The 25,000-nt window shown below is 41.4% G+C and overlaps 2 protein-coding genes across 2 annotated transcripts in view; both read left to right on the top strand.

Moving 5' to 3' along the window:
• Nucleotides 1–15,671, top strand: part of LOC128636346 (SRSF protein kinase 3-like) — an 85,588-nt gene extending 69,917 nt beyond the window's left edge. Inside the window, 5 exon segments of the mRNA XM_053689372.1 lie at nt 776–870; nt 3,782–3,889; nt 4,034–4,103; nt 5,951–6,043; nt 15,332–15,671. Of these exon segments, the coding sequence (XP_053545347.1) occupies nt 776–870; nt 3,782–3,889; nt 4,034–4,103; nt 5,951–6,043; nt 15,332–15,516 (551 nt within the window). The 3' untranslated portion in view covers nt 15,517–15,671.
• A 4,705-nt stretch (nt 15,672–20,376) lies between these two features.
• LOC128666342 (probable peptidyl-tRNA hydrolase 2) overlaps nt 20,377–25,000 on the top strand; it is a gene marked incomplete in the record, with an annotated part of 19,327 nt that continues 14,703 nt past the window's right edge. The window contains 1 exon segment of the mRNA XM_053720872.1: nt 20,377–21,589.

Here is a 25,000-nt window from a genome sequence, read left to right as displayed (position 1 = left end):
CACCTGTTTGGATTTGTTGAGATGCACTTAGGGATATAGGTGGTTATCCCTGTGTGTCGTGCAGTGAGCTGAGTGTTGGACTGTGTTGTTTGTATTCTTTGGACGCCTTTAATATTCCCTGCAATGCCCATGGCCGGCTCATCGTTTGTTTCTGCAAGATTATTGAGACACATTTAATTTTATCCAGCTCTTTAGCACAAAAAAACAGACTTTTAAATATTTTATAATTACAAACATTTATTTGCATTTTAAATGAGCAGTAGTTTTTTTTTCCTGACAAATTTAAAAATGTACTTCAATTTGCCGTTCCCCTTTATCATGTGACAGCCATCAGCCAATCACAGAGTCAAACTATTGCACATGCTCAGTAGGAGCTGGTGGCTTAGAAGGTGCGCACATAAAAAGACTGTGCACAATTTGTTAATGGAATTAAATTTGGAAAGGCTCATAAAATTGCATGTTCCATCTGAATTATGAAAGTTTAATTTTGAATTTAGTGTCTCTTTAACGTTTTTTTTCTGCATTGCTTGCGGTTCACGTTTCGTGAGCAAGATATCTTCTATTGGGCACCTCACACAACCTATAGATGTTTATGACTAGAACGCCCACTAACAAAGCTTTGCAAAATATATGTTAAGCGATACTCAATTCATTTCGAATATGATTTCGCCTTTCTAACAAAGCATCTATGAATGTAACCCAATGATAAATGTAGCTATTGGTGAATCCAGACACTTGTGTCCAAGTCACTGCAGCCTCTTTGCTTTGTTTTCAGGGGTTGATGTGAACTTCCTAAGTCACCTTTTTAAAACGGGAAATGCTGACATGCTTGGGGTGAAAATTGCAGACTTGGGCAGCGCTTGTTGGACAGTAAGTATGATGAAAACATTTTACAGAATTTTGTGCTCTATAGTCAGAATTTGTTTGGTTCAAATTTTATTTTATATCTATTTAAAGGTACATTCCAGCCAAAGCTGGAATGCACACAGGTGCATTTCAGTTTTGAATAGAGGCATTTTTGCAAAATACATGTATTAGCAAAAATACTTCAAGTAAAGCTGTAGCTGTTTCAAGACTGTATTTAAGTATGTTTCGTGCACCTGCACTTTAAACAGAGCACTTGCTCAGAGAACTTAAGGTGCTTCTATCATCTTGTAATAATACATCATACATCATCTTTGCTGACATGATATATATGCCCTGATTTGAACAGCCAATAGGATTTCAGTAGCTTTCATCCTATTGGCTGTTTTAAACAGCCAATAGGATTTCAGACGTTCTCATCCTATTGGCTGATTTGAATTTGAAGAATCAAATCAGCCAATAGGAATGAAAGGTTCGCCATTTTGAAATGGCTACCTTGCATTCAACTTCAGTGTACGGCGGTGACCGTATGAAGAGGACGCTCTGCGCAGGATGGGATCAGCTTCTAGGATGGCTCCGCATCGCCGGGAGGAAAATAGAAGACGTCCCCGAGATGGATGAAGGTGTCGCCGACTGGATGAAGACTTCTCACCGCCTGGATGAAGATGGATGTCCGGACTTCAGGAACCGTGAGTAGATATTCTGGGGTTAGTGTTAGTTTTTTTTTTTTGGGGGTGGGTTTTTTTTTAGATTAGGGCTTTGGGCTTTTGTAAAAGAGCTGAATGCCAATACAAATGCCACTTTAGGGGCAATGGGTAGCTTAGGTTTTTCTTAGAGTTAGGTTTTTTATTTTGGGGGGGTTGGTTGGGTAGTGGGTTTTACGTTTTGAGGGGGACTTTGTATTTTTTATAGGTAAAAGGGCTTTTTAACTTAGGGTAATTCCCTACAAAAGGCCCTTTTAAGCGTTTTTTTTTTAATTTGTAATTTAGATTTTTTAATTGGTAGTATTTTTTTATTTTATTAGAATAGTTATGTTAGGTTAATTTATAGTTTAATGTTAGGTTTATTTTTATTTCACAGGTAAATTTTTATTTATTTAAATATAGTTATATTGTAATTTTAATTTAAAGTTAGTGGGGTGTTAGGTTTAGGGGTTAATAGTTTAATTTAGTGCTTTGCGATGTGGGAGGCTGGAGGTTTAGGGTTTATTAGGTTTAATTAGTGGCGGCGATGTGGGAGGCCAGAGGTTTAGGGTTTAATAGGTTTATTTAGTGGCGGCGATGTGGGAGGCCTGAGGTTTAGGGGTTAATAACTTTATTATAGTGGTGGCGATGTTGGGGAGCAGCGGATTAAGGGTTAATATATTTAAATAGTGTTGGCGATGTGGGTGGGTGGGCGGCAGAATTAATAGTCGCAATGTGGGTCGGCGGCAGATTAGGGGTTAATAAGTTTTAAATAGTGTTTGCGATGCAGAGTGCGGCGGTTTAGGGGTTAATAGGTAGTTTATGGGTGTTAGTGTACTTTGTAACAGTTTAGTTATGAGTTTTGTGAAACATTTTTGTTACACAAAATCCATAACTACTGCTCTCAGATAGAGGTATGGATCGTGTCGGTATAGGCTATAAATCAAAAATTTTAGCCTGAACGCACAACCTGTAATACCGGCGATATGAAAATCCCACACAAAAACGTAATTTCTTTGAGTGCGGAATGGACGTTGCGTTACAGGCTAAAATGCTTGCGGTATAGCTATACCGACACTACTCGTTATATGCGTTCCAGGCCATTACGCTGGAATGGCCATTTTTTTCAGCGTTAAAAGCCATACCGCAACTCTTGTAATCTAGCCGAATGTTTTTTAATGTGACATTGCTTTGCAAAACATGGTAAAATTAGCCACCACCATACTGGATGACATTTGGAAACAGTATCACCACACAGATACAAACCAAGCCATATATAAGCCAGAGTATATGACATTTGTCTGTCATAATCTCTTCAGCTAAATTACAATAAATCTTTCACTGGCAATGGGATATGAAACAGTAAATAAATGCAAGATGTAAAGCAAATATCAACCGAGAGTACTATGTAGATTTTTTATTTTATTTTAAAATATTGAAGACATAAGTTTCCACAATGTAGTTGCTATAAAGTAATTGAAACCTAGGTTTCCGTTTATTTGATGTATTGTGCTGAGAGCAATTAGGGACAGATTAACTGTCTGTGCAGAATATAACAAGGTTATTTTATTTATCAGGGCTTTTTAAAGTGTTTATTCCACACAGCCATTTCTTGTAAACTTTATCTGCCCATAATTGTCTTCAGTACAAGAGATTAGATAATGAAACAAGGTTTCAACATGGTGGCACTTATTAAAGGAACAGTGAAGTCATAATTAGACATTCATGATTTAGACAGAGCATACAATTGTAAACAACTATCCAATTTACTTCAATTATTTCATTTGATCCCTTCTCTTGTTATCCTTTGCTGAAAGGTTTATCTGGGAAAGCTCAGGAGCAGCAAAGAACCTAGATTCTAGCTGCTGATTGGAGGTTGCACATATATATACCGATTGTCATTGGCTCACCCATGTGTTCAGTTAGAAACCAGTAGTGCATTGCTGCTCCTTCAACAAATGATACAAAGAGAATGAAGCAAATGTATTAATAGAAGTAAACTGGAAAGTTGTTTAAAATTGTATGTTCTACCTAAATCATGAAATACATTTTTAGGGTTTCATGTCCCTTTAATTTATACTCCATACTATGAAATAATGTTTCCCCTTAATGTATTTCAAGCTACTTGTTATACTTGCTGCAAATTACAAAATAATGAGAGTATACTGCAAAGATTCTTTTATTACACATAATTAAAGATTTTATATTGTCCCTTTAATCATTTTCTGTTGCAGTATAAACCCTTTTCAGAGGAGATCCAAACCCAACAGTACAGAGCTTTGGAAGTTCTGCTGGGCTCTGGGTACAGCACACCTGCAGATATGTGGAGCACCGCGTGTATGGTATGTGTACGCCTGGTCACATGTTACATTTGTGTATCTCCAGCCGTCGTCATAAAACCGAAGGTGTAGAATGTACAGGGGTACTGGTGTTGGATTCACCCTGAAGAAACAGCACAACAGCAACATCTTTATTTGTTCTTACAGGCTTTTGAAATGGCTACGTCCTTTTACCTATTTGAGCCACATGCTGGAAAAGCATTCTCAAGAAATGAGGGTATGAACACTCAGTTTGGTAGTACTGATTATATTGTATTGATCTGTGTATATACATATATAAAGTATATATATATATATATATTTTAAAGGGACACTGAACCCAATTTTTTTCTTTCATGATTCAGATAGAGCAGTAATTTGAAGCAACTTTCTAATTTACTCCTATTATCAATTTTTCTTAGTTTCTTGGTATCTTTATTTGAAAAAGCAGGAATGTAAGCGTAGGAGCCGGCCCATCTTTGGTTCAGCATCTGGATATCGCTTTCTGATTGGTGGCTAAATGCAACCACCAGCCAGCTAGTGCTATCCAGGGTACTGAACCAAAAATGGGCCGGCTTGTAAGCTTACATTTCTGCTTTTTCAAATAAAGATACAAAGAGAACGAAGAAAATTTGATAATAGCAGTTAATTAGAAAGTTGTTTAAAATTGCATTCTCTATCTGAATCATGAAAGAAAAAATGTGGGTTCAGTATCCCTTTAAAAATTCCAAATGTTCCAGAAACTCTCTGATCTCCACTAATTTGCCCGAGTGCTTACATCCCAATAAAGCAAATAGTTTCATGAGAATGAAGAATGACCTACAGGTCTTAATCATGATACAAAATTATTTTATTTTCTCAACTTCACATGGATCAGTATTCAAACATCTTATTTCAACAGCATACAGGTGTGTAGCCCTATCGCTGCGCTCTAGAAACAGCCAACAGAAGGGCACTCTCACTTTACATTTTGAAATACCAGGGGGCTGGAAAAAATATCCACAGTAAAAAGTCCAGGCAGCCACTCTCTGGATATTAATATAGTCACACCTTTATTTACAATAACGGTGGGAATATATTAAAATCCAAAGATTGCCTGCCTGGACTTTTCACTATATATATATATATATATATATATATATATATATATATATATATATATATATATATATATATATATATATATATATATATATATATATATACACTAAAAGCAAACTGCACTCTCATTAACACTGTACACAACTATTGGACTGTGTGGGGTAGATTTTATTATTGGTCGAGCTGTAGCGAATCATGCCCGCTCAACCTCGCTAAATGCCGACAGCATACACTGTCAGCATTTAACATTGCACAAGCATTTCTGGTGATCGGATCAGGATGATTGAAGTTCGCCACCTAAAAGGTGACGGACAAGTTAAGGGGGTATATTTATCAATGTGCGAGCGGACATGATACGAAATAGCGTATCATGTTCGCTGCACATCGATAAATGCCGACCGCGTATGCTGTCAGCATTTATCATTGCACCAGCAGTTCTTGTGAACTGCTGGTGCAATGCCGCCCCCTGCAGATTTGCGGCCGCTAGCAGGGGGTGTCAATTAACCTGATCATATTCGATCCGGTTGATTTCTGTCCGCCACCTCAGAGCAGGCGGACATGTTATGGAGCAGCGGTCTTTAGAATCAAGGGCCCTCAAGCTCCATACGTAGCGTGATAAATATGCCCCAAGGAGCGAGCCGGAAACATTGCGCGGAGAAAGTAGCATCTGCTGCTTATTAAATCTCCCCCTGTATATGTGTATGTATGTAAATACTGTTTATATGTATATGTATGTATGTATATATATATATATATATAATATATATATATATATATATATATATATATATATATATATATATATATATATATGATTGCCAGAGTATATTCTCCATTTGATATTCATGACTTCGTTTTTTTGTTTTTTTTGGGGAAGTTTATTTTTTTAAGCTTAGTGTAATTTTGAGTGCACGTTTTACATCTTTAAGATAGCAGTAAATACAAAATATGCTTTACCATTAATTTCTTTATTTCTGCGTTTAGATCATATTGCTTGCATGATTGAACTGTTGGGAAGGATACCACAAAAAGTGGTTGCATCAGGGAAAAACTCACCAATGTTCTTTAACAAGCAAGGTACAAAACACATGAAAATAATGGTAATGTGGTTTTATCAGTTGAAATATTTTTAAATATTGACAAAGGAATTTAGCTCACTAATGCAGTGCACATTTTATACAGAAATATAATGTTAAAATATGAGTTGCTATAATAAAACAGAATTGTTCACCAAAATTCGTATTTTTATCAAAAGCTTAAAATTTTGGGTAAATTACACAGGTATAAATCATACTAAATATCCACTGCGTAAATTGTAATTTAAGTAGACAGGATGTACAAAAAAAAAGCAAGACATTTGTACAAAATACAAAGTGTAATGGTTGTTTTTCATCCTAATGGGAAAGAGTCCACAGCCGCATTCATTACTTGTGGGAAATAAGAACCTGGCCACCAGGAGGAGGCAAAGACACACCAGCCAAAGGCTCAGATACTCCTCCCACTTCCCCTATCCCCCAGTCATTCTTTGCCTTTCGTCCCAGGAGGTTGGCAGAGAAGTGTCAGAAGTTTTATTTTTTAAAGAAAGTACTTTTATTAGTTTTTACATAAAGTGTCTCTCTCATGGAGGGTAGTACTCTTCGCTATGGGACAGGAGTTTTAAGTAGTCCTGTTAGTCTCTCAGTGAGGGCCTGGGCGAATGTTAGAGTCCGGAGATGCAGTGGTAGTTCTCTCTGCGACACCATCCCGACTCGTATTAACAGCACCTTTAGCACTTGGCTTTGCCGATCATTCGCTTTGCTACCTGCTGTCTTCTCTCAAGTCCATGGCGGAGGCGACGCTACTATCTGTCATACTTGAAGGGCCGTGTTCCTGTTCCACTGTGAATATTCCGGTAAGATCGTTTCATTTTATCAATGTGCTGTTAGGTTGTTATGTGACAGATAGGTATGGGTCTCAGTGAGACTCCTCTGTACAGATCTGGGAATCATGGGATAATTCCTTCCTTAGGGGGGTTTTGTGAACAGGGTGGGGTTCCTTGATCATGATTCGTATGTGATCTCCCTGCTTGTGTAGTGGGTATTTGCTCTGGGGCTGAGACAGGAGATTTGCTTGAAGAATTTAGTGGGGCTTAGTTGCCGCCTTTTTCTGGTGTGTGTTACGCTGGGTTTTTACGCTTCTGCATTCCTGTCCGTGTGGTGACGAGGACTTTCTGCATCGTCTGGATCTGGTCATAGGAGGTGGTGAGTGCCCCAGCCATTGTGGGTGTCAGGTGCCGTTCGTTTTTCTATATAGTCCTATTTTTCTCTGCTTTTAACCATGGAGGATTCTGAAGCTGAAACTGTCGTTGTTTCTGATTCAGATTCTTCCTCTTGTGAGGAAGGTGCTTCGGCCCCACTGACGCAAGTCTCTCAGTCCTGTCTCTTGTGTCTTCTTAGAGGGCCTGGTTCCTCGGGCTCGGGAAACAGGGGCCTATTGAGCCATCAGCCTCTGGGGGCTCTGTCCCTCAAACGGCGGATTCCCAACAGCACCCTTTACATTTGCAGGTAACCATAATGTTAATTCTCCCTCCGCACAGGGTGGTTTGTTTCCCCTGGAGATGGCGGGTCATTTCCGCTTCAATATATTGATGGCGCTGGTTTGCCTGCAGGACCCGGAGGTTTTTGCGCGGTTGTATTCTTGCCCGACTATCCAGGGTGTCCGGATTTCGGGTGGGTTTATTCAGTCTCCTCTGGGGGTGAATATTCCTCCATGTTGCACCTTTCGTTATTGGATTGCACGGCTGCGCGTTCTACTCCCTCATCTTTTCGACTTATTGGGGGATCCTCTCCTCTATCAGTCGGGGAATGTGTCCTCAAATGGTGCTTCGAGCTAGACTTTTGGGGATGTTGATCGTCTCCTGTCGGTCACTTGTGTCCTTTCCCAGAGTTTTTTTTGGCGGATGCCTTCGGCCTGCCTTATTTTCTTTCATCCAGTTAGGATATTTTTTTATTTTTAGTTGATTATTCCTTCAGGGATTTCTGGGATGGACTTGTTGGGTCCGGTATTTGTGTGCACTTTGTTGAGTTGTCAGTGACGCATGTTGCGCCTGGTGGGTCTGGCGGGACCTTGAGTGTTTTGTTTTATTGTTATATTGTTTGTTTTCACAAACTACACTATACATCTACAACCGGACTTTTGGGTCCGAACACTTGGAGAGATTGGGTGTGCCACTGTATTCCCGGGGCTGGTCAGTGGTTTCTGCCGTCGCTTATGGCACTCCTTTGGGGGGGGGGGCCTTCTCCGCTAGGTCGGTTTTTGGGCCTTGGTCTTCTTGCTACCTTTGGGTGGTTTAGACTTCTAGGGTCTGGCCCTCATTTTGTTCCGCTTTAAATGGATCCTCTTCGTGGATAGCGGTGGAGTGCTTGCTTGGAGACATAATGGAATCATGCCTGCATTCTCTGTGATCCGGCAGTGGTGCTGTGGGGTGGCTAGCCTGTGGCTTGCCACGCAGAGCCTGATTCGCCTTCTTCGCTGCTGGAGGTCTCTTCTAGCTGGAACCTGGTTTTATTGGGGTCGCCTTGTTTCGTTTTGGTCTGGTTCTTTCCAGAATTTTATCCACCCTCTTAGGGTCGGGCGACCCTAGTTTCTGAATGTCGCGGAGTTTAGCTCTGTGTCTTAAGTTCTATCGCCTTGAGATCGGTTCTGCGTTTTTTTTCGCAATCCTTTTTCTTTAGGCTTTGCTAGAGTTCCCGTTTTTCTGGTTCCTTCCTCGGGTAGGGAGTGTCTGACCGGAATTTTGGTTGGGGTCCTCTTTTTCAGGTCTATTTGTAGATCTAGGATAGGGCTGGGGTTCCGGATGGTATTGGTATTGCTCTGTCTATGCTTGTCCCGTTTTTTTTCCCTCCGGTATTCGGGTTGCGTCTGGAAGGGGTTCTTCTTTTTCTCTCTTTGGAGAGCCTGGTCCCCTTCTTATGGCGGTTCAGGGCCTTTGTTTTCTGTGAGGGAATGTGTTCTGGACTTCCTTTGGGTTCCGTTGTTCTGGTGCTGTGACCTTGCATTAGCATTCCTGTGTAGTGCCTTGGTAAGGGTCACTTTGTTCTCATATCTTCCACAACGGTATCTGTTGTGGGACCCCAAGATTTCTACCTCGGGTAGTTTCTGCTCCTTTGGGGGCTGGCTCGTTTTGGGTTCGTTTTGACTCCTGTGTAAAGTTTTGTGTCCGGGAGGCAAAGTTTCCCTTGTCCTCCGTCGTCCCTTGGGGGACTTTTTATCTCTCTGGGGGGGTGTTCCTCTTTGTCCCTGGTCCAAGTATAGAGATGCCCTTGGGAATGGGCTTCTGTGTTCGGTGTTCCTCTGGTTCTGGTGGGACTCTGCCCGTGTTTCTGGTCATACTCTTTCAAGGTGGCTGGGGGTGTTTCCTCCCTTTCGTTCAAGGGGGGTGGGACTCTGTCCCTTGACTTTTCACTGTCGTTGACAGGTTGGTCTTCCATTTGTGGGCGGTCTTCATTGCGGTGGTTCTGCGGTAGTTGAGGACGTCCCTGGTTATCAGGATCCTAAGCTGTGGTTCTGGTCATCTTTTGATTTTCAGCTGCCTCTGTTTCTTTTGAATGCAGTGGGTCCCTGTTGAGGTGCTCTCTGAGCTCTCGGCGGGTTTAGATTCTCTGAATTTTCCCTCCATGGAGGGGTGTTTTGTCTAGGAACTTGGTTTTTGCTGGTTCTTTTACTCCCGAGCTACAGGGTTCTCGTAGGAAGGCGCCTAGGTCTCTTTTTCGGTCTGAGGCGAACTCCTTAGTTCTCTCCAGCAGGGGAGCTGGACAAGGTTTTTTTTTTTTTTTTCCTTTATCTGTGGCGTCACTATGGTGTGCTACTCAGTCATCTGTGCGGTTTTCTGTTTCTCTTTCGGTCTCCGACCCTTTTTTACTGGCATCTAGTGAGGCTTTCTGGATTCTCCTGAGATAGTTGTTCTGTCTTTTGGAGGACAGGGTTCTGGTTCGTGATCCCTCTACCTTGCTCTTCCTTTGGGAGGTTGTTGGTCAGGGTTCCCTTATGGGGGCGTGTGTATGGGATCTGCCTTTGGGCGATAGTGCGCTTCGAGTCCTGTTGGCTTGGTGGTGTTGCATGTGGCTTTTACCCAGGCTTGGAACTGTCATTTGTGTACTTGTGGCTCCCTGCTTTTGAATGAAGCCAGACTTTTTTCTTTATGGTATGTGGTTTAGTCCTGGTGCCCTCAGATTGGGCCGCCTCTTACCCTCCGGTTCTTGGCATTCAGTGTCCTCTTTGGCTTGGGTATAATTTCCCCACAAGTAATGAATGCGGCTGTGGACTCTTTTCCATTAGGAAGAAAAACATAAATTATTCTTACCTGATAATTTCATTTTCTTCAGTGGGAAAGAGTCCACAGCCCCCTGCACGTTTTTTTGAGGCGTTTTTCGTGTATAGTCTTCTGGCACCCTTTCACCTTTATATTTCTTCCACTGGTCCTTGTTCCTCGTCAGAATGACTGGGGGATAGGGGAAGTGGGAGGAGTATTTGAGCCTTTGGCTGGTGTGTCTTTGCCTCCTCCTGGTGGCCAGGTTCTTATTTCCCACAAGTAATGAATGCGGCTGTGGACTCTTTCCCATGGAAGAAAATGAAATTATCAGGTAAGCATAATGTTTTTTTTTGTAAAATGGACTGAACATGGGTGTTTATTAAATTTTCTCTCAAATCCCAGCATAATTCTATAAACATTTTCGCCCTACAATTCTCACAGTTTTTTTTCGCCAGTTAAAAATTACTCAAAACAATAATTATTCTGAAATGAAAACCTATGCATATTAAACTTACAGCTGGTTTAAGGTACAGTGCACTGAAAACAGCATAATTTGATTTGTATTAAGCGTAGTATTTAATTTTTTAAAACACGCTGGTTTCCCCCTCTGTACTTTGCCCTCCATTGAGAACTTTTACCTAGCAGAGAGCCAGGGACGGGAACTACTGGCGGTGCAAGCGGTGCCACTGCACCAGGGCCCGAGGGCTGGGGGGGGCCACACAGGGGAGTTTTAAGGAGTGGAAGAACTGGCCATTTGCCCAGAGCGCCAAGAAATGGGGTTAGCATTTTGTTTGGATAAACTCTTCAATAAAAACTGGGGGGGAAGGGGCCAAAAAAATTCTTGCTCCAGGAACCTCTGTTCATTAGGTCCGCCACTGCAGAGAGCTCTCATTATTTGTATGGGAGACATTCGCCACTTGCATTGACAGCCCCTTTTTTTAATAGAATTCCATGAGGGCTGCCCCTGCGAGTGTTAGAGTGGAACACCACGTCTTGACCTGCAAATTGTTTAGAATCAGGCCCTTGTCCTGTCCTGGAGCACTCATTATTTGCCCCTACTCCATTTGACCCCTCCTCTAATGCACAATATATGACTATCAGATTAAAGATGTGTGTGGTATGTGAATAAAATGTTAATTTAAGGGCATATGTGAGATGTAAAAATTGAATGTTACATTTTTTTTCTCAAAAAATAGTTTTTAAAGACTTTCATTATAATTCAGATAAACTGAATACTGAAAGCAACAAAATAATTAATTTTATTAATTTTTATTATAGGTTTTTATCTGCAACTGTGTGAGGTAAATCAAACAAATATATTAAAGGGACAGTCAACACCAGAATGTTTGTTGTTTAAAAAGATAGATAACCCCTTTATTACCCATTCCCCAGTTTTGCATAACCAACACGGTTATATTAATACACTTTTTACCTCTCTGATTAACTTGTATCTAAGCCTCTGCAAACTGCCCCCTTATTTCAGTTATTTTGCCAGACTTGCATTTAGCCAATCAGTGCTTATTCCTTGGTAAATTCACGTGGGTGAGCTCAATGTTATCTATATGAAACACGTGAACTAACGCCCTCTAGTGGTGAAAAGCTATCAAAATGCATTCAGATTAGAGGTGGCCTTCAAGGTCTAAGAAATTAGCATATGAGCCTCCTAGGTTTAGCTTTCTACTAAGATTACCAAGAGAACAAAGCAAAATTGTTGATAAAAGTAAATTGGAAAGTTGTTTAAAATGACATGGTCTATCTGAATCATGAAAGGTTTTTTTTTTTTTTTTTAAACAGCTTTATTGTATATAAATCAATTTTACATAAGGAAGGAGACGCAGCTCCTAAGATACAGATTATAACAATAGCTGTTGATTTTTGTGGATAACAGTCATAGTGCTCAGAGCACTTCAACATTAAACAGCAGTGATCTTCCCCTGGGCAGGGCTGAAGTTAAACAAAAAGGGACCTAATTAAGGGTCGTTTTATCCAAGGGGAAAGCCCACTGGAATACATTCGTCAAGTATCCAACTATTATGATATATTTCAAAAAGTAAATTTACAGGTATCGAAGAACTATGTGTCCCGGTCCGCCGGCGCCCCGATCAGTGAAATCTAGTCTGACTAAATTGTTTTTTAAACTCCCTTGGCCAGCCATGAGTGATTCCTGAACATCGAACAAATCTATTATTTATTGTGTTGAATATAAATAGACCAGAGCTGCGAAAACTCCGCATAATAATCTATTTTGTCTTGTTTAAGGTAAAAATATTCTAGCTCAATAATCTCTGTCACTTTCTGGGTCCACATGCCTATAGTTGGTGTTTCCCAATTCCTCCAATTTTTGGCTATTAGAATCTTTGCACCATTAGTCAGAATATTGAACAGGTGTAAGTATGGTTTGTATTTAATGGTCGAGGGAGGAGCCAAATCAAAGGGTCAAGTGGTAGCAGTATATCTAAAATGGACTCAACTTCCGAGATCACGCCTCTCCAGAAAGTCTGGACGCTGTTGCACCACCACCACATGTGTGCTGTATCACTATTTACATGGCCGCAACGCCAACATTTGTTGCTTTGGGTGTGGAATAAGCGGTGCAGTTTTTCGGGGTGAGGTACCATCCTTGTAGTAATTTAAAATTAACTTCTAGGATAGAGGATGAGATTGAGAATCTCATTGCAGCTTGAAACATTATTTTACTCGTATGGGGTAATATTATAACTCCGAGGTCCCTTTCCCAGCTCTCTAGATATGGGGGAATGTAACCTGGGGGTGTGTGGGTTAGGATCTTGTATATTATGGATAATGTATGTCTTAAGGGGGGCTTTTGAATGCAAAGGGACTCAAAGTTGGTCAGGGGTCTGACCATATTTCCATAGCCTGGGTGTTTGGTGATAAAATGAATCGTCTGTCTATAGGTAAACCAGTTAGTGAAACAATCGTGTCCCTTTGAAACTAAGTCTGCTTGAGAAAGCAGAGATTTGTTGTCGGTTAGCATATGGATTGTGAAATCCCTATTAGGGGTATCCACTGTCGTTTGGGTGGAGAAGGGTCTCACTGTAAAGTCTCCATTCTCAATCAGGGATGTCAGGGGTGAAGGAATTGATGAGATGTTGTGTGTTGTGTTGATAGTGTGTTCCCAAATCCGGTAAGTCTCCTAGATCATTGGGTTATTGGTTCTAGTGTTTTTGGATAAGTTTGGGTTACCCCAGCACAACCTCCCCAAGTGTGGCCTACCCATTATCAAGTGCTTTATTGGGACCCATCTTTTGTGGTTGTGATGGATGTTCCAGTCTACCAATCTCTGTAGGAAGATGGCCTGGCGGTAGGCTGCAGGGTTCAGCACTCCCAACCCTCCTTGTGCTTTGGAGGTTTGCATTATTTGCTTACTTATTCTGGGTGGTTTCCTGCGCCATATGAAATCACTAAATGCTTTTTGCAATGAAGGAAGAAATGCTTTAGGTAAGGGAATTGGCAAAGTTTGTAGGAGGTATAGGATGCGTGGAAAGAAATTCATTTTGATGGTGTGGATACGTCCCAGCCACGATAATTTTTTAGATCCCCATGATGACAGGTCTCGTATTATTGTGTGCTTAATGGGTATGTAGTTTATTCGGAATATGTCATCTAATAAGGGTATAAGGTATACTCCTAAATATTTCAATGAGGAGGAGCACCAGGTGAATGGGGTTACATTTCGTGTGGCTATTAGCGATGGGCCGGACATATTTATGTTTAGTATTTCAGATTTGGACATGTTGATGACAAAGTTGGATAGGGTTTGAAAAGTGTTGAATTCGCCTAGTAGATGAGGGATTGAGCTCTCGGGGTTAGTGAGAGAGAAGAGGATGTCATCTGCAAACAATGACAGGACATATCTCTGGTCTTCTATATTAATTCCAGTTATCTGGGGGTTCTGCCTAATTTTTACTGCTAGGGTTTCGATAACACACGCAAAGAGGAGTGGGGACAATGGGCACCCCTGGCGTGTTCCATTAGAGATGGCGAAAGGGGATGAAAGCGTACCATTTACTAAAATTCTTGCTGTAGAGTGAGAGTATAGTGAGAAGATCCTAGTAAGAATCTTTGTCCCCAAGCCCATATGGACTAGTGTGGCTCGCGAAAGTTTTTTTTTTTTAATTGACTGTCCCTTTAAGTTAAAGTGATGTAAAACACAATTTATTTTTATTTTTGGTGATTTAGACAGGAGGACATCCAATTTAAAAAAAAAGTTTCCAATTTACGTCTATTATTTGCTTTGTACTCATGGTATTCTTTGTTGAAGAGATACCTAGGTAGGTGTCTGGAGCACTACATGGCAGGAAATGTGATGCCATCTAGTGCTCTTGCAAAATAGATAACATTCTTGCAAAACTGCTGCCATATAGTACTCTAGACACGTGCCCACTCCTGAGCTTATATCCCTGCTTTTCAACAAAAAATACCAAGAGTACAAAGCAAATCGGTAGCATTTCATATGGCAAATAATGTGGCAAACGATGCATGACAGGGCTGAATAGTGGGCTATAACTGTGTCATTATTCATTCTATGGTTAGATGTCAGTGTTTTAGGGTTGTCATTGTCAATCCAAAACATTTTTTAACAGGCTGAACATCTTCACAGGAATAGCATACCTCCCAACATGTAGATATTAGGGACTCTGGAGGTTGAGGGGAGGTATTTCAACATTGTGTGGGTGTGGTCATGTTTTAAAGGGGTGTGGTCATGAGTGTATAGTGGGTGGGATCATAGAAGTGTCTGGTTGGTGGGCACGTCTGGGCAGTCTATAGGAGGGTCTGCAAATAGGGACATGTGGCTGTCTCAGAGGGACAGCTGGAGAAAGCTCAAAACTGTTCCTTTTCAAATAGGGACAGTTGGGAAGTCTGAATACCCATAACACCTTAGGGTGTATCAGGAAGTAGGCTGGACCAAGCCAAATTGCAAATTGAATTAGCAAAAAAGTCCTGGCACTCTGGGGGGGGTCAATTTTTTATTTTTTTTAAAAAAAGCAATATTTATTGATTAAGATTAAAAAAATTGTAGGTTTGTCTCCTAATATGTTTATCATCATGCACAGGTGATCTTCTTCGAATCCCTTATCTGTACCCGTGTGGTCTTTATGATATGTTGGTGAGCAGACACAAGTGGCAGAAGAATGAGGCACTCATGTTTGCCAGCTTCCTCCTGCCAATGCTGGAATACGCACCTGAAAAACGAGCCACAGCTGACAAGTGTCTTCAGCATCCATGGTTACAGTGCTAATATGTATCTTTGTATCTTTCACGTTTGTTTTTTATAAATAGATTTTTGTTAAAACTTTAAAGGAAAATCAGGGCATAACACAACATCAGATGTGTATAATTTATAAATGCATGACTCATTATATAGCTTATAAATAAATAAATAGAATAAAAGTATTGGCTGACTTGTGGTTTTTAAGTATTTGCTGTCTGATGAAAAACAATAACTGAGATGATTGCAAGAAACACAAATACTCTGTATAAATAAACGATTGCTGCGGTTTATCTCAGAGCTTTGCAAAGTGAAAAATTGCTAAAGGGATATAAACCCAATTTTTTTTATTTCATGATTCAGATAGAGCATGCATTTTTAAGTAACTTTCTAATTTACTCCTATTATCAGTTTTTCTTCGTTCTCTTGGTATCTTTATTTAAAAAGAAAACAGGAATAGAAATTTAAGAGCCGGCCCATTTTTGGTTCAGCACCTGGATAGCGCTTGCTGATTGGTGGCTAAATGTAGCCACCAATCAGCAGGCACTACCCAGGTGCTGAACCAAAAAGGGGCTGGCTCCTAACCTTAGATTCCTGGTTTTTTTTTAATAAAGATAGCAAGAGAACGAAGACAAATTGATAATAGGAGTAAATTAGAAAGTTGCTTAAAATTGCATGCTCTATCTGAATCATGAAAGTAAAAATGTGGGTTTAGTGTCCCTTTAAGATGGCAAAAAAAAAGTTATTAGATTCTTAAAGGACCATTAAATGCAGTAGAATTGCAGAATCAACAAGTGCATAATTAAAAGACAATTGCATAGCTATTATTCTCAAGAGCTAGACAAGTGACGAACTAACGATCGCTGTACCGCGCTAACATTAGTTTGCAAATTAATATTACAAGTCCATGGTAAATCCCATTTACCAGACAAGAATTAGCGCAGCCGACATTGCTCTACAGCAACCTATACTTTAAATAGATATCGCAACTAAATAGCACTTATATTACAATTTGAAAGTTATAGGTTGCTCTTAAAGTGATGGTAAATCCTAGCGTTTGTGAAATGCTAGAATTTACCATTGGAACAAATAAAAGGGACTTTCATTCAATAAAGTGAAAGTAAAGTTGCCTGCACCCCTATGCCGCAAAGCAAAATTTAGATCAAAATAAGTAGAGTTTAATTCATGATTTTAATAAGTATTCTATTTTTGTCACATAAATTTACCTTTGAATTCTGATCACTATACCGCCGTTCCTCCGCCTGCCTTTATTTACAAATGACGAAAAACCCTTTCACAATTTCTATTTGTCCCCCAGTGGCGTCTGAAAACTACATTATACGCCCCACCTTCAATTGCGCATGCGTGTCTCATTGAATTTACTCCGTGTCAAGAAGCGCATCCATGAGACACACATGTGCATTGAAATCAAAAGGGAAACAGCGAATCACTAAGCCGCATCAGCACTAAGCACGCGTGCGCAATACATTTTAGTTCACAAGAATGCGCACGTATGAACACGTAAGAGCGGGTGGGACCGCTCTTAAGTGTAAGCAAACAGAAGCAGGAAATGAACGGGGAGGCGGAGGATGGTATAAGCCGGGATAAGGTATTAAAATGTAAAAAATATTAAAAATAAAAACTAATTAAAAAAAAGCGACTCAATATATTGATATAATAGTTATCCATTGCATTAATATTGTTCCCTAAAATTTACTTTCACTTTAAGTATAAAATACTTCACGCTGAAAGTTACTTTATTTGTTTGAAGCGTTTGCCGCACCGAGCGCCTCAGGCAGCCCACGGCAGAATGTTATTTTGCCGAGAGGGGACGTTTCCACCTCTTAGCTAATAGTCGTGCGGGCTATCCGGCTTGGTGCCAGCTGGGCCACATGGCTATTTGCTAAAAGGTAGAAACGTCACCTCTCTAGCAAAACAGCGTTCTGAAGTGGGCTACCTTAGCAGTTCAGAACAGTGAACGCTTGAAACAAGTAATGGAGCTTTCAGAATGAAGTATTTATGCATCATGAATTAAAGTCCCCTTTATTTGTTCCAATGATAAATCCTAGCGTTTCACAAACTTTAGGATTTACCATCACTTTAAGCTAGTAAAGCTGAAACTGCGCTAGAATATTTAGTGCGACTTGAGACCTTTTAGAACTTTTCACCTGGTGTGAACACTGTGAGATGGAAATGAACAACTCTTGTCAGATGCAGCGATCCTATGAACATCTGTTCCTGCTCTGTCAAGATGATCTAAAAAGTCCCATCAGTACTACAAACATTATGGGCTCCATTTATAATGCCGACAGCGTAGCGAATCATGTCCGCTCGACATTGAAAAAAGTTACCCCATGCGTAATTTCTCTCCATGCCAACAAGTTTTTTATTACCAGGCCTAAGAAACTTGTCTCCAGTATCTATCATCCAGTGCAGCTGATTCACTAAGGTTGGGGAGTTACACAAGACTGGTTACATACCTTTAGGTGTGGCAACAACGTTTTTTCCAGAGCTACCAATCAATACTATAGTACTGCTGCAGGGATCATCAATGTATACTCATTCTTGTTTTTCTATTTAAATTCCTTTTTGCTCCTTTTTAAAGGGTCATCAAAATGCAAAAAAAAACCACAATTTTATCTGTTAGAGCAGTGTTTCTTGATTACTGTTCTCAAAACACACTAACAGGCCAGATTTTCATGATTGCTCATTGGGTAAGAGCAGATTAATTTACCATGGTAATGATCAACTGATTATTTCACCTGACAATTTGGCCTGTTAGTGTGCCCTCAGTACTGGCATTAAAGGGAAATGAAACCCAAAATTGTTCTTTCATGATTAATATAGAGCATACACTTTTAAACCATTTTCTAATTTACTTCTATTATCTTATTTGCTTCATACTTTTGGTATCCTTTGATGAAGGAGCAGAAATGCACTACTAGGTAACTGAACACATCAGGTGGACCAATGACAAGAGGCATATTTGTTCAGCCACCAATCAGCAGGTAGCTCCCAGTAGTGCATTGCTCAGACCTCCCAACTGTTCCCTTTGAGACAGACATGTTCCGATTTGCAAAAATTCCCTTAGACCCTCCAGATATGCCCAAAAAATGCCCAGACATACCCACCAACCAACCAGACATTCCCATGATCCCACCCACTTTCCACTCATGACTGCACCACTTTCCAACATGACCACACAAAATAGTGAATGCCACCTCAACCTCCAGAGTCCCCAATACCTATTCACAAATTACGTGAGGTAAGCATTGCTGCTCCTAAGCCTATCTAAGTAAGCTTTCAAAAAAGGATATCAAGAGAATGAAGCAAACTAGATACAATAAGTAAGTTGTTGCTGTATTTACTTTATTTGACAGCTTACACATTAGCTAGTGTTCTGCTACTACAGTATCAATAACTTTAGACCCCATCTTTACCCCCCTCATGTAAAAACTGAGCAGTGACTTTATCCACTTGGATGCTAAATTGATAATAGCACAAACACAGCAGTAATTTGAACCCCTTGATTGCCAGTTGTACCCACAAAGCAATATTTTTACAACCTATAACTGAAAGTAAAAAACACAGAGCAGAGATTTTATACCAATGGTTCAATATAACAGACACAGAGATGTATTTTTTTTATTAAAATATTTATTTATTTTTTAAATTTTGAATTTACATTTAAATGTCACAGATGAAACAGAATGTCAAAAAGAATATACATTGAGCAACACATCAGTGTATCAGGTTCACAAATAGTAATCAAGTAATCAGAGCCTACACTCGGGAGATTCCATAAAATGTAGTCAGTTGCCAAGTCATACTGTGGAGAAAAAAAAAGAAAACAAAAAAGAGGGTGAATTTATATAAAGACATGTAGATACAGTATATATAAACCTCTATTCGTCCAAAGTATTGGAAGCACATTTGTACTGCTGGTTGACAAACTCATTCAATACAATTATTCACCCATCCCTTTTCTGGAAGAGTAGCGTCCAGTCTTACAATCTGCCTTCCTCTATGATCTCTAGTAAACTCATCAGATAGATAAATATTAATTCCACAAGAAAAAGCCTCCTCAGTAATCAGCTCCTACGATCTTTGTCTGCTCTGACTGTACATTACCCATGGCTCCAATATAGCTAATAACTTCTCTCTCTTCTCCAGCATTAGTGAAATAGTGCTTGCTAATTCATAATAATATGACACTTTATGCTCTATAATTGTGAAATTTGGAATGGATGACTTCCAATACTTCACTATGCGTATGAGAACTGTTTTGCAAATTATTTGTAATATTTTAAAGGGACATAAAAACTCATTTTTTTTTCTTTCAGGATCCAGATAGAACATACAATTTTAATCAACTTTCCAATTTACTTCTTTAACCAAACTTGCTTCTTTCTCTTTATAACCTTTACTATAAGAACAGCAATGCACTACTGAGAGCAAGCTGAACACACCTAGTCAGCCAATCACAAGAGACAAATGTGTGCAGGCACCAATCACCAGCTAGCTCCCACTAGTTTAGGATATGTGCATATTATTTTTCAACAATGGATAGCAAGAGAACAATGTACATTTGAAAATAAAAGTGAATTTAAAAGTGTCTTAAAATAAAATGCTCTATCTGAAGCATACACATTTTATTTTGACTTTCCTACCCCTTTAGGATGAGGACAAATGATCCCCTTTATTGGGTGATGTGAAATTTGGAATGGATGACTTCCAATACTTTGTTAAGTATATGAGAACTGCAGTGCAAATTGCTTGTAACAGTTTAAGAAGGGATTGAATGATGCCCTTTATTAGGTGATGTAAAAAAGCAACCTGAGGAGGTAAAAAAAAGGGGGGCAAAAAAAATAGCTTTAATAATATATAAGAAGTAACATTCTTACAAACAATCATGTGATTAATGTATTCTGTTATAATAGGATAAAAACAATAAAACCATTTACTGGTGGCTAAAGATAAGATTGATAAAGTGAAAACAATATTTTCGCAAGAATACTATATAAGCCATTCGCTTGACATTGCAACAAACTTTAGCCCAAAAAATTCTCTAGAATTTTGATAAATACTGACATTTTTTGGGGCTTAAAGGGATACTAAACCCAGATTTTTTCTTTCATGATTCAGATAGATCATGCAATTTTAAGCAGCTTTCTAATTTACTCCTATTATCAATTTTGTTTGTTCTCTTGTTACCTTTATTCAAAAAGCAGGAATGTAAAGCTTAGGAGCCAGCCCATTTTAGGTTCAGCACCCTGGATAGTGCTTGCTTATTGGTGGCTACATTTAGCAAACCAATCAGAAAGTGTAACCCAGGTTTAGTATCCCTGTGATAAGAGTAGGATGTGATGTCACTAGTTTGGGGGCGGGGCTGAGGTCCGGTAGTCTGTGTCGCAGTTAGTTAGTATAATCAACCTGAATAGATGTATGTTTCCATGCTCTGTAATAAAATAGAGTTGTACCATCATTGCTGTGTCCTGCATCTCATGACAATCCCTTTATACATTTTGCCCTTAGTGTTCCTTTAACCCCTTAATGAATTACGTACCCTTTTTTGCATCCTTTAGAAAAGTTTATATTTGTGATACATATATAAGCCAAAATAAGATAAACAGTTTTGGGAGAGGGGTTTGGGACAGCAAATGTCCCTGTACCCAGGGCAGCACAAAGTTAAGTATGCATATACTACTAACCCTGATGTATGGGTTTACAGTATGTTGGAAACATAACCATTGATTCTATTTAACTAATTAATTGTAAGGAACCCTTAAAATTTGGTCGATAAAAAAAGCCACAGTATAGAATTATAAACTCTCTTTCTTTATCACAGTTGAATTACTGTCAACGACCACAAGATGGCACAGTTAGATTATTGTGACAGAGCCTGAAACTAAAATTTACATGATCTGCTCAGATTCCGCTTCCGGTGCCGCTCTTGTTCCTTTGGCACTTTGTGGTAGGTGAAGCACGCGCTTGCTGTCGGGAACATGTGTGGGAAAGGAAAGCTGTAGTCAAAAAAACCTCGAGTTTGCTGGAGCGCGTGCACGAGAAGAGGTTTTGAGACTATCCGGGTGAAATATAAGGGGTGAGTGATACAATGAATGAGAGAAGCCATTGACTGACTAAGGGAATCAGTGAGGGAAGAGAGAGAGTTAGTGGTTAAGGGGAGTGAATAGAGATGGTGGGAATGATGGAGGCGGTGCCGGAGAGTATGAGGGAGAGGAGTGAAGAGAGTATCAGGGAGAAGAGAGAGGAGTGAATAGAGTATGAGGGAGTAGGGAGAGGAGTGAAGAGAGGATCAGGGAGAGGAGCGAAGAGAGCATCAGGGAGAGGAGCGAAGAGAGCATCAGGGAGAGGAGCGAAGAGAGCATCAGGAAGAGGAGCGAAAAGAGAGCATCAGGAAGAGGAGCGAAAAGAGAGCATCAGGGAGAGGAGCGAAAAGAGAGCATCAGGGAGAGGAGCGAAAAGAGAGCATCAGGGAGAGGAGCGAAGAGAGAGCATCAGGGAGAGGAGCGAAGAGAGAGCATCAGGGAGAGGAGCGAAGAGAGAGCATCAGGGAGAGGAGCGAAGAGAGAGCATCAGGGAGAGGAGCGAAGAGAGAGCATCAGGGAGAGGAGCGAAGAGAGAGCATCAGGGAGAGGAGCGAAGAGAGAGCATCAGGGAGAGGAGCGAAGAGAGAGCATCAGGGAGAGGAGCGAAGAGAGAGCATCAGGGAGAGGAGCGAAGAGAGAGCATCAGGAAGAGGAGCGAAGAGAGAGCATCAGGGAGAGGAGCGAAGAGAGAGCATCAGGGAGCGGAGCGAAGAGAGTATCAGGGAGCGGAGCGAAGAGAGTATCAGGGAGCGGAGCGAAGAGAGTATCAGGGAGCGGAGCGAAGAGAGTATCAGGGAGCGGAGCGAAGAGAGTATCAGGGAGCGGAGCGAAGAGAGTATCAGGGAGAAGAGAGAGGAGTGAATAGAGTATGAGGGACTAGGGAGAGGAGTGAAGTGAGTATGAGGGAGAGGATTGAAGAGAGTATCAGGGAGAGGAGAGAGGAGTGAATAGAGTATCAGGGAGAAGAGAGATGAGGAAGTAGGGAGAGGAGTGAAGAGAGTATGAGGGAGTGAAGAGAGTATGAGGGAGTGAAGAGAGTATGAGGGAGAGGAGAGAGTATGAGGGAGTAGGGAAAGGAGTGAAGAGAGAGGATGAGGGAGTAGGGAGAGAGGCTGAGGGAGTAGGGAGAGAGGATGAGGGAGTAGGGAGAGGAGTGAAGAGAGTATGAGGGAGTAGGAAGAGGAGTGAATAGAGTATGAGGGAGTAGGGAGAGGAGTGAAGAGAGTATCAGGGAGAGGAGTGAAGAGAGTATCAGGGAGTATGAGGGAGTAGGGAGAGGAATGAAGAGAGTATGAGGGAGTAGGGAGAGGAATGAAGAGAGTATGAGGGAGTAGGGAGAGGAGTGAAGAGAGTATGAGGGAGTAGGGAGAGGAGTGAAGAGAGTATGAGGGAGTAGGGAGAGGAGTGAACAGAGTATGAGGGAGTAGGGACAGGAGTGAAGAGAGAGTATGAGGGAGTAGGGAGAGAGTATGAGGGAGTAGGGAGAGGAGTGAAGAGAGTATGAGGGAGTAGGGAGAGGAGTGAAGAGAGAGGAGAGAGTATGAGGGAGTAGGGAAAGGAGTGAAGAGAGAGTATGAGGGAGTAGGGAGAGGGTATGAGGGAGAAGGGAGAGAGTATGAGGGAGTAGGGAGAGGAGTGAAGTGAGTATGAGGGAGTAGGCAGAGGAGTGAAGTGAGTATGAGGGAGAGGAGTGAAGTGAGTATGAGGGAGTAGGGAGAGGAGTGAAGAGAGAGTATGAGGGAGTAGGGAGAGGAGTGAAGAGAGTATCAGAGAGAGGAGTGAAGAGAGTATGAGGGAGTAGGGAGAGAGTATGAGGGAGTAGGGAGAGGAGGGAAGAGAGTATGAGGGAGTAGGGAGAGAGTATGAGGGAGTAGGGACAGGAGTGAAGAGAGTATGAGGGAGTAGGGACAGGAGTGAAGAGAGTATGAGGGAGTAGGGAGAGAGTATGAGGGAGTAGGGAGAGGAGTGAAGAGAGTATGAGGGAGTAGGGAGAGGAGTGAAGAGAGTATGAGGGAGTAGGGACAGGAGTGAAGAGAGTATGAGGGAGTAGGGAGAGAGTATGAGGGAGTAGGGAGAGGAGTGAAGAGAGTATGAGGGAGTAGGGAGAGGAGTGAAGAGAGTATGAGGGAGTAGGGAGAGGAGTGAAGAGAGTATGAGGGAGGAGTGAAGAGAGTATGAGGGAGGAGTGAAGAGAGTATGAGCGAGAGGAGAGAGTATGAGCGAGAGGAGAGAGTATGAGGGAGAGGAGAGAGTATGAGGGAGAGGAGAGAGTATGAGGGAGAGGAGAGAGTATGAGGGAGAGGAGAGAGTATGAGGGAGAAGGGAGAGGAGAGAGTATGAGGGAGAGGAGAGAGTATGAGGGAGAGGAGAGAGTATAAGGGAGAGGAGAGAGTATGAGGGAGAAGGGAGAGGAGAGAGTATGAGGGAGGAGGGGAGAGGAGTGAAGAGAGAGTATGAGGGAGAGGAGTGAAGTGAGTATGAGGGAGAGGAGAGAGTATAAGGGAGAGGATAGAGTATGAGGGAGAAGGGAGAGGAGAGAGTATGAGGGAGGAGGGGAGAGGAGTGAAGTGAGTATGAGGGAGAGGAGTGAAGTGAGTATGAGGGAGAGGAGTGAAGTGAGTATGAGGGAGTAGGGAGAGGAGTGAAGAGAGAGTATGAGGGAGTAGGGAGAGGAGTGAAGAGAGTATGAGGGAGAGGAGTGAAGAGAGTATGAGGGAGAGGAGAGAGTATGAGGGAGAGGAGAGAGTATGAGGGAGAGGAGAGAGTATGAGGGAGAGGAGAGAGTATGGGGGAGAGGAGAGAGTATGGGGGAGAAGGGAGAGGAGAGAGTGTGAGGGTGAAGGGAGAGGAGAGAGTATGAGGGAGGAGTGAAGAGAGAATATGAGGGAGTAGGGAGAGGAGTGAAGAGAGTATGAGGGAGAGGAGTGAAGAGAGTATGAGGGAGAGGAGTGAAGGAGAGTATGAGGGAGAGGAGTGAAGAGAGTATGAGGGAGAGGAGTGAAGAGAGTATGAGGGAGAGGAGTGAAGAGAGTATGAGGGAGGGAGAGGAGTAGGAGGAGAGGAGTGAAGAGAGTATGAGGGAGAGGAGTGAAGAGAGTATGAGGGAGAGGAGTGAAGAGAGTATGAGGGAGAGGAGTGAAGAGAGTATGAGGGAGAGGAGTGAAGAGAGTATGAGGGAGAGGAGTGAAGAGAGTATGAGGGAGAGGAGAGAGGAGTATGAGGGAGAGGAGTGAAGAGAGTATGAGGGAGAGGAGTGAAGAGAGAGTATGAGGGAGAGGAGTGAAGAGAGTATGAGGGAGAGGAGTGAAGAGAGTATGAGGGAGAGGAGTGAAGAGAGTATGAGGGAGAGGAGTGAAGAGAGTATGAGGGAGAGGAGTGAAGAGAGTATGAGGGAGAGGATGAAG

The sequence above is a fragment of the Bombina bombina genome, chromosome 7, assembly GCF_027579735.1.
Source record: "Bombina bombina isolate aBomBom1 chromosome 7, aBomBom1.pri, whole genome shotgun sequence".
NCBI lineage: Eukaryota > Metazoa > Chordata > Amphibia > Anura > Bombinatoridae > Bombina > Bombina bombina.
This window is presented reverse-complemented; position numbering and strand designations above follow the sequence as displayed.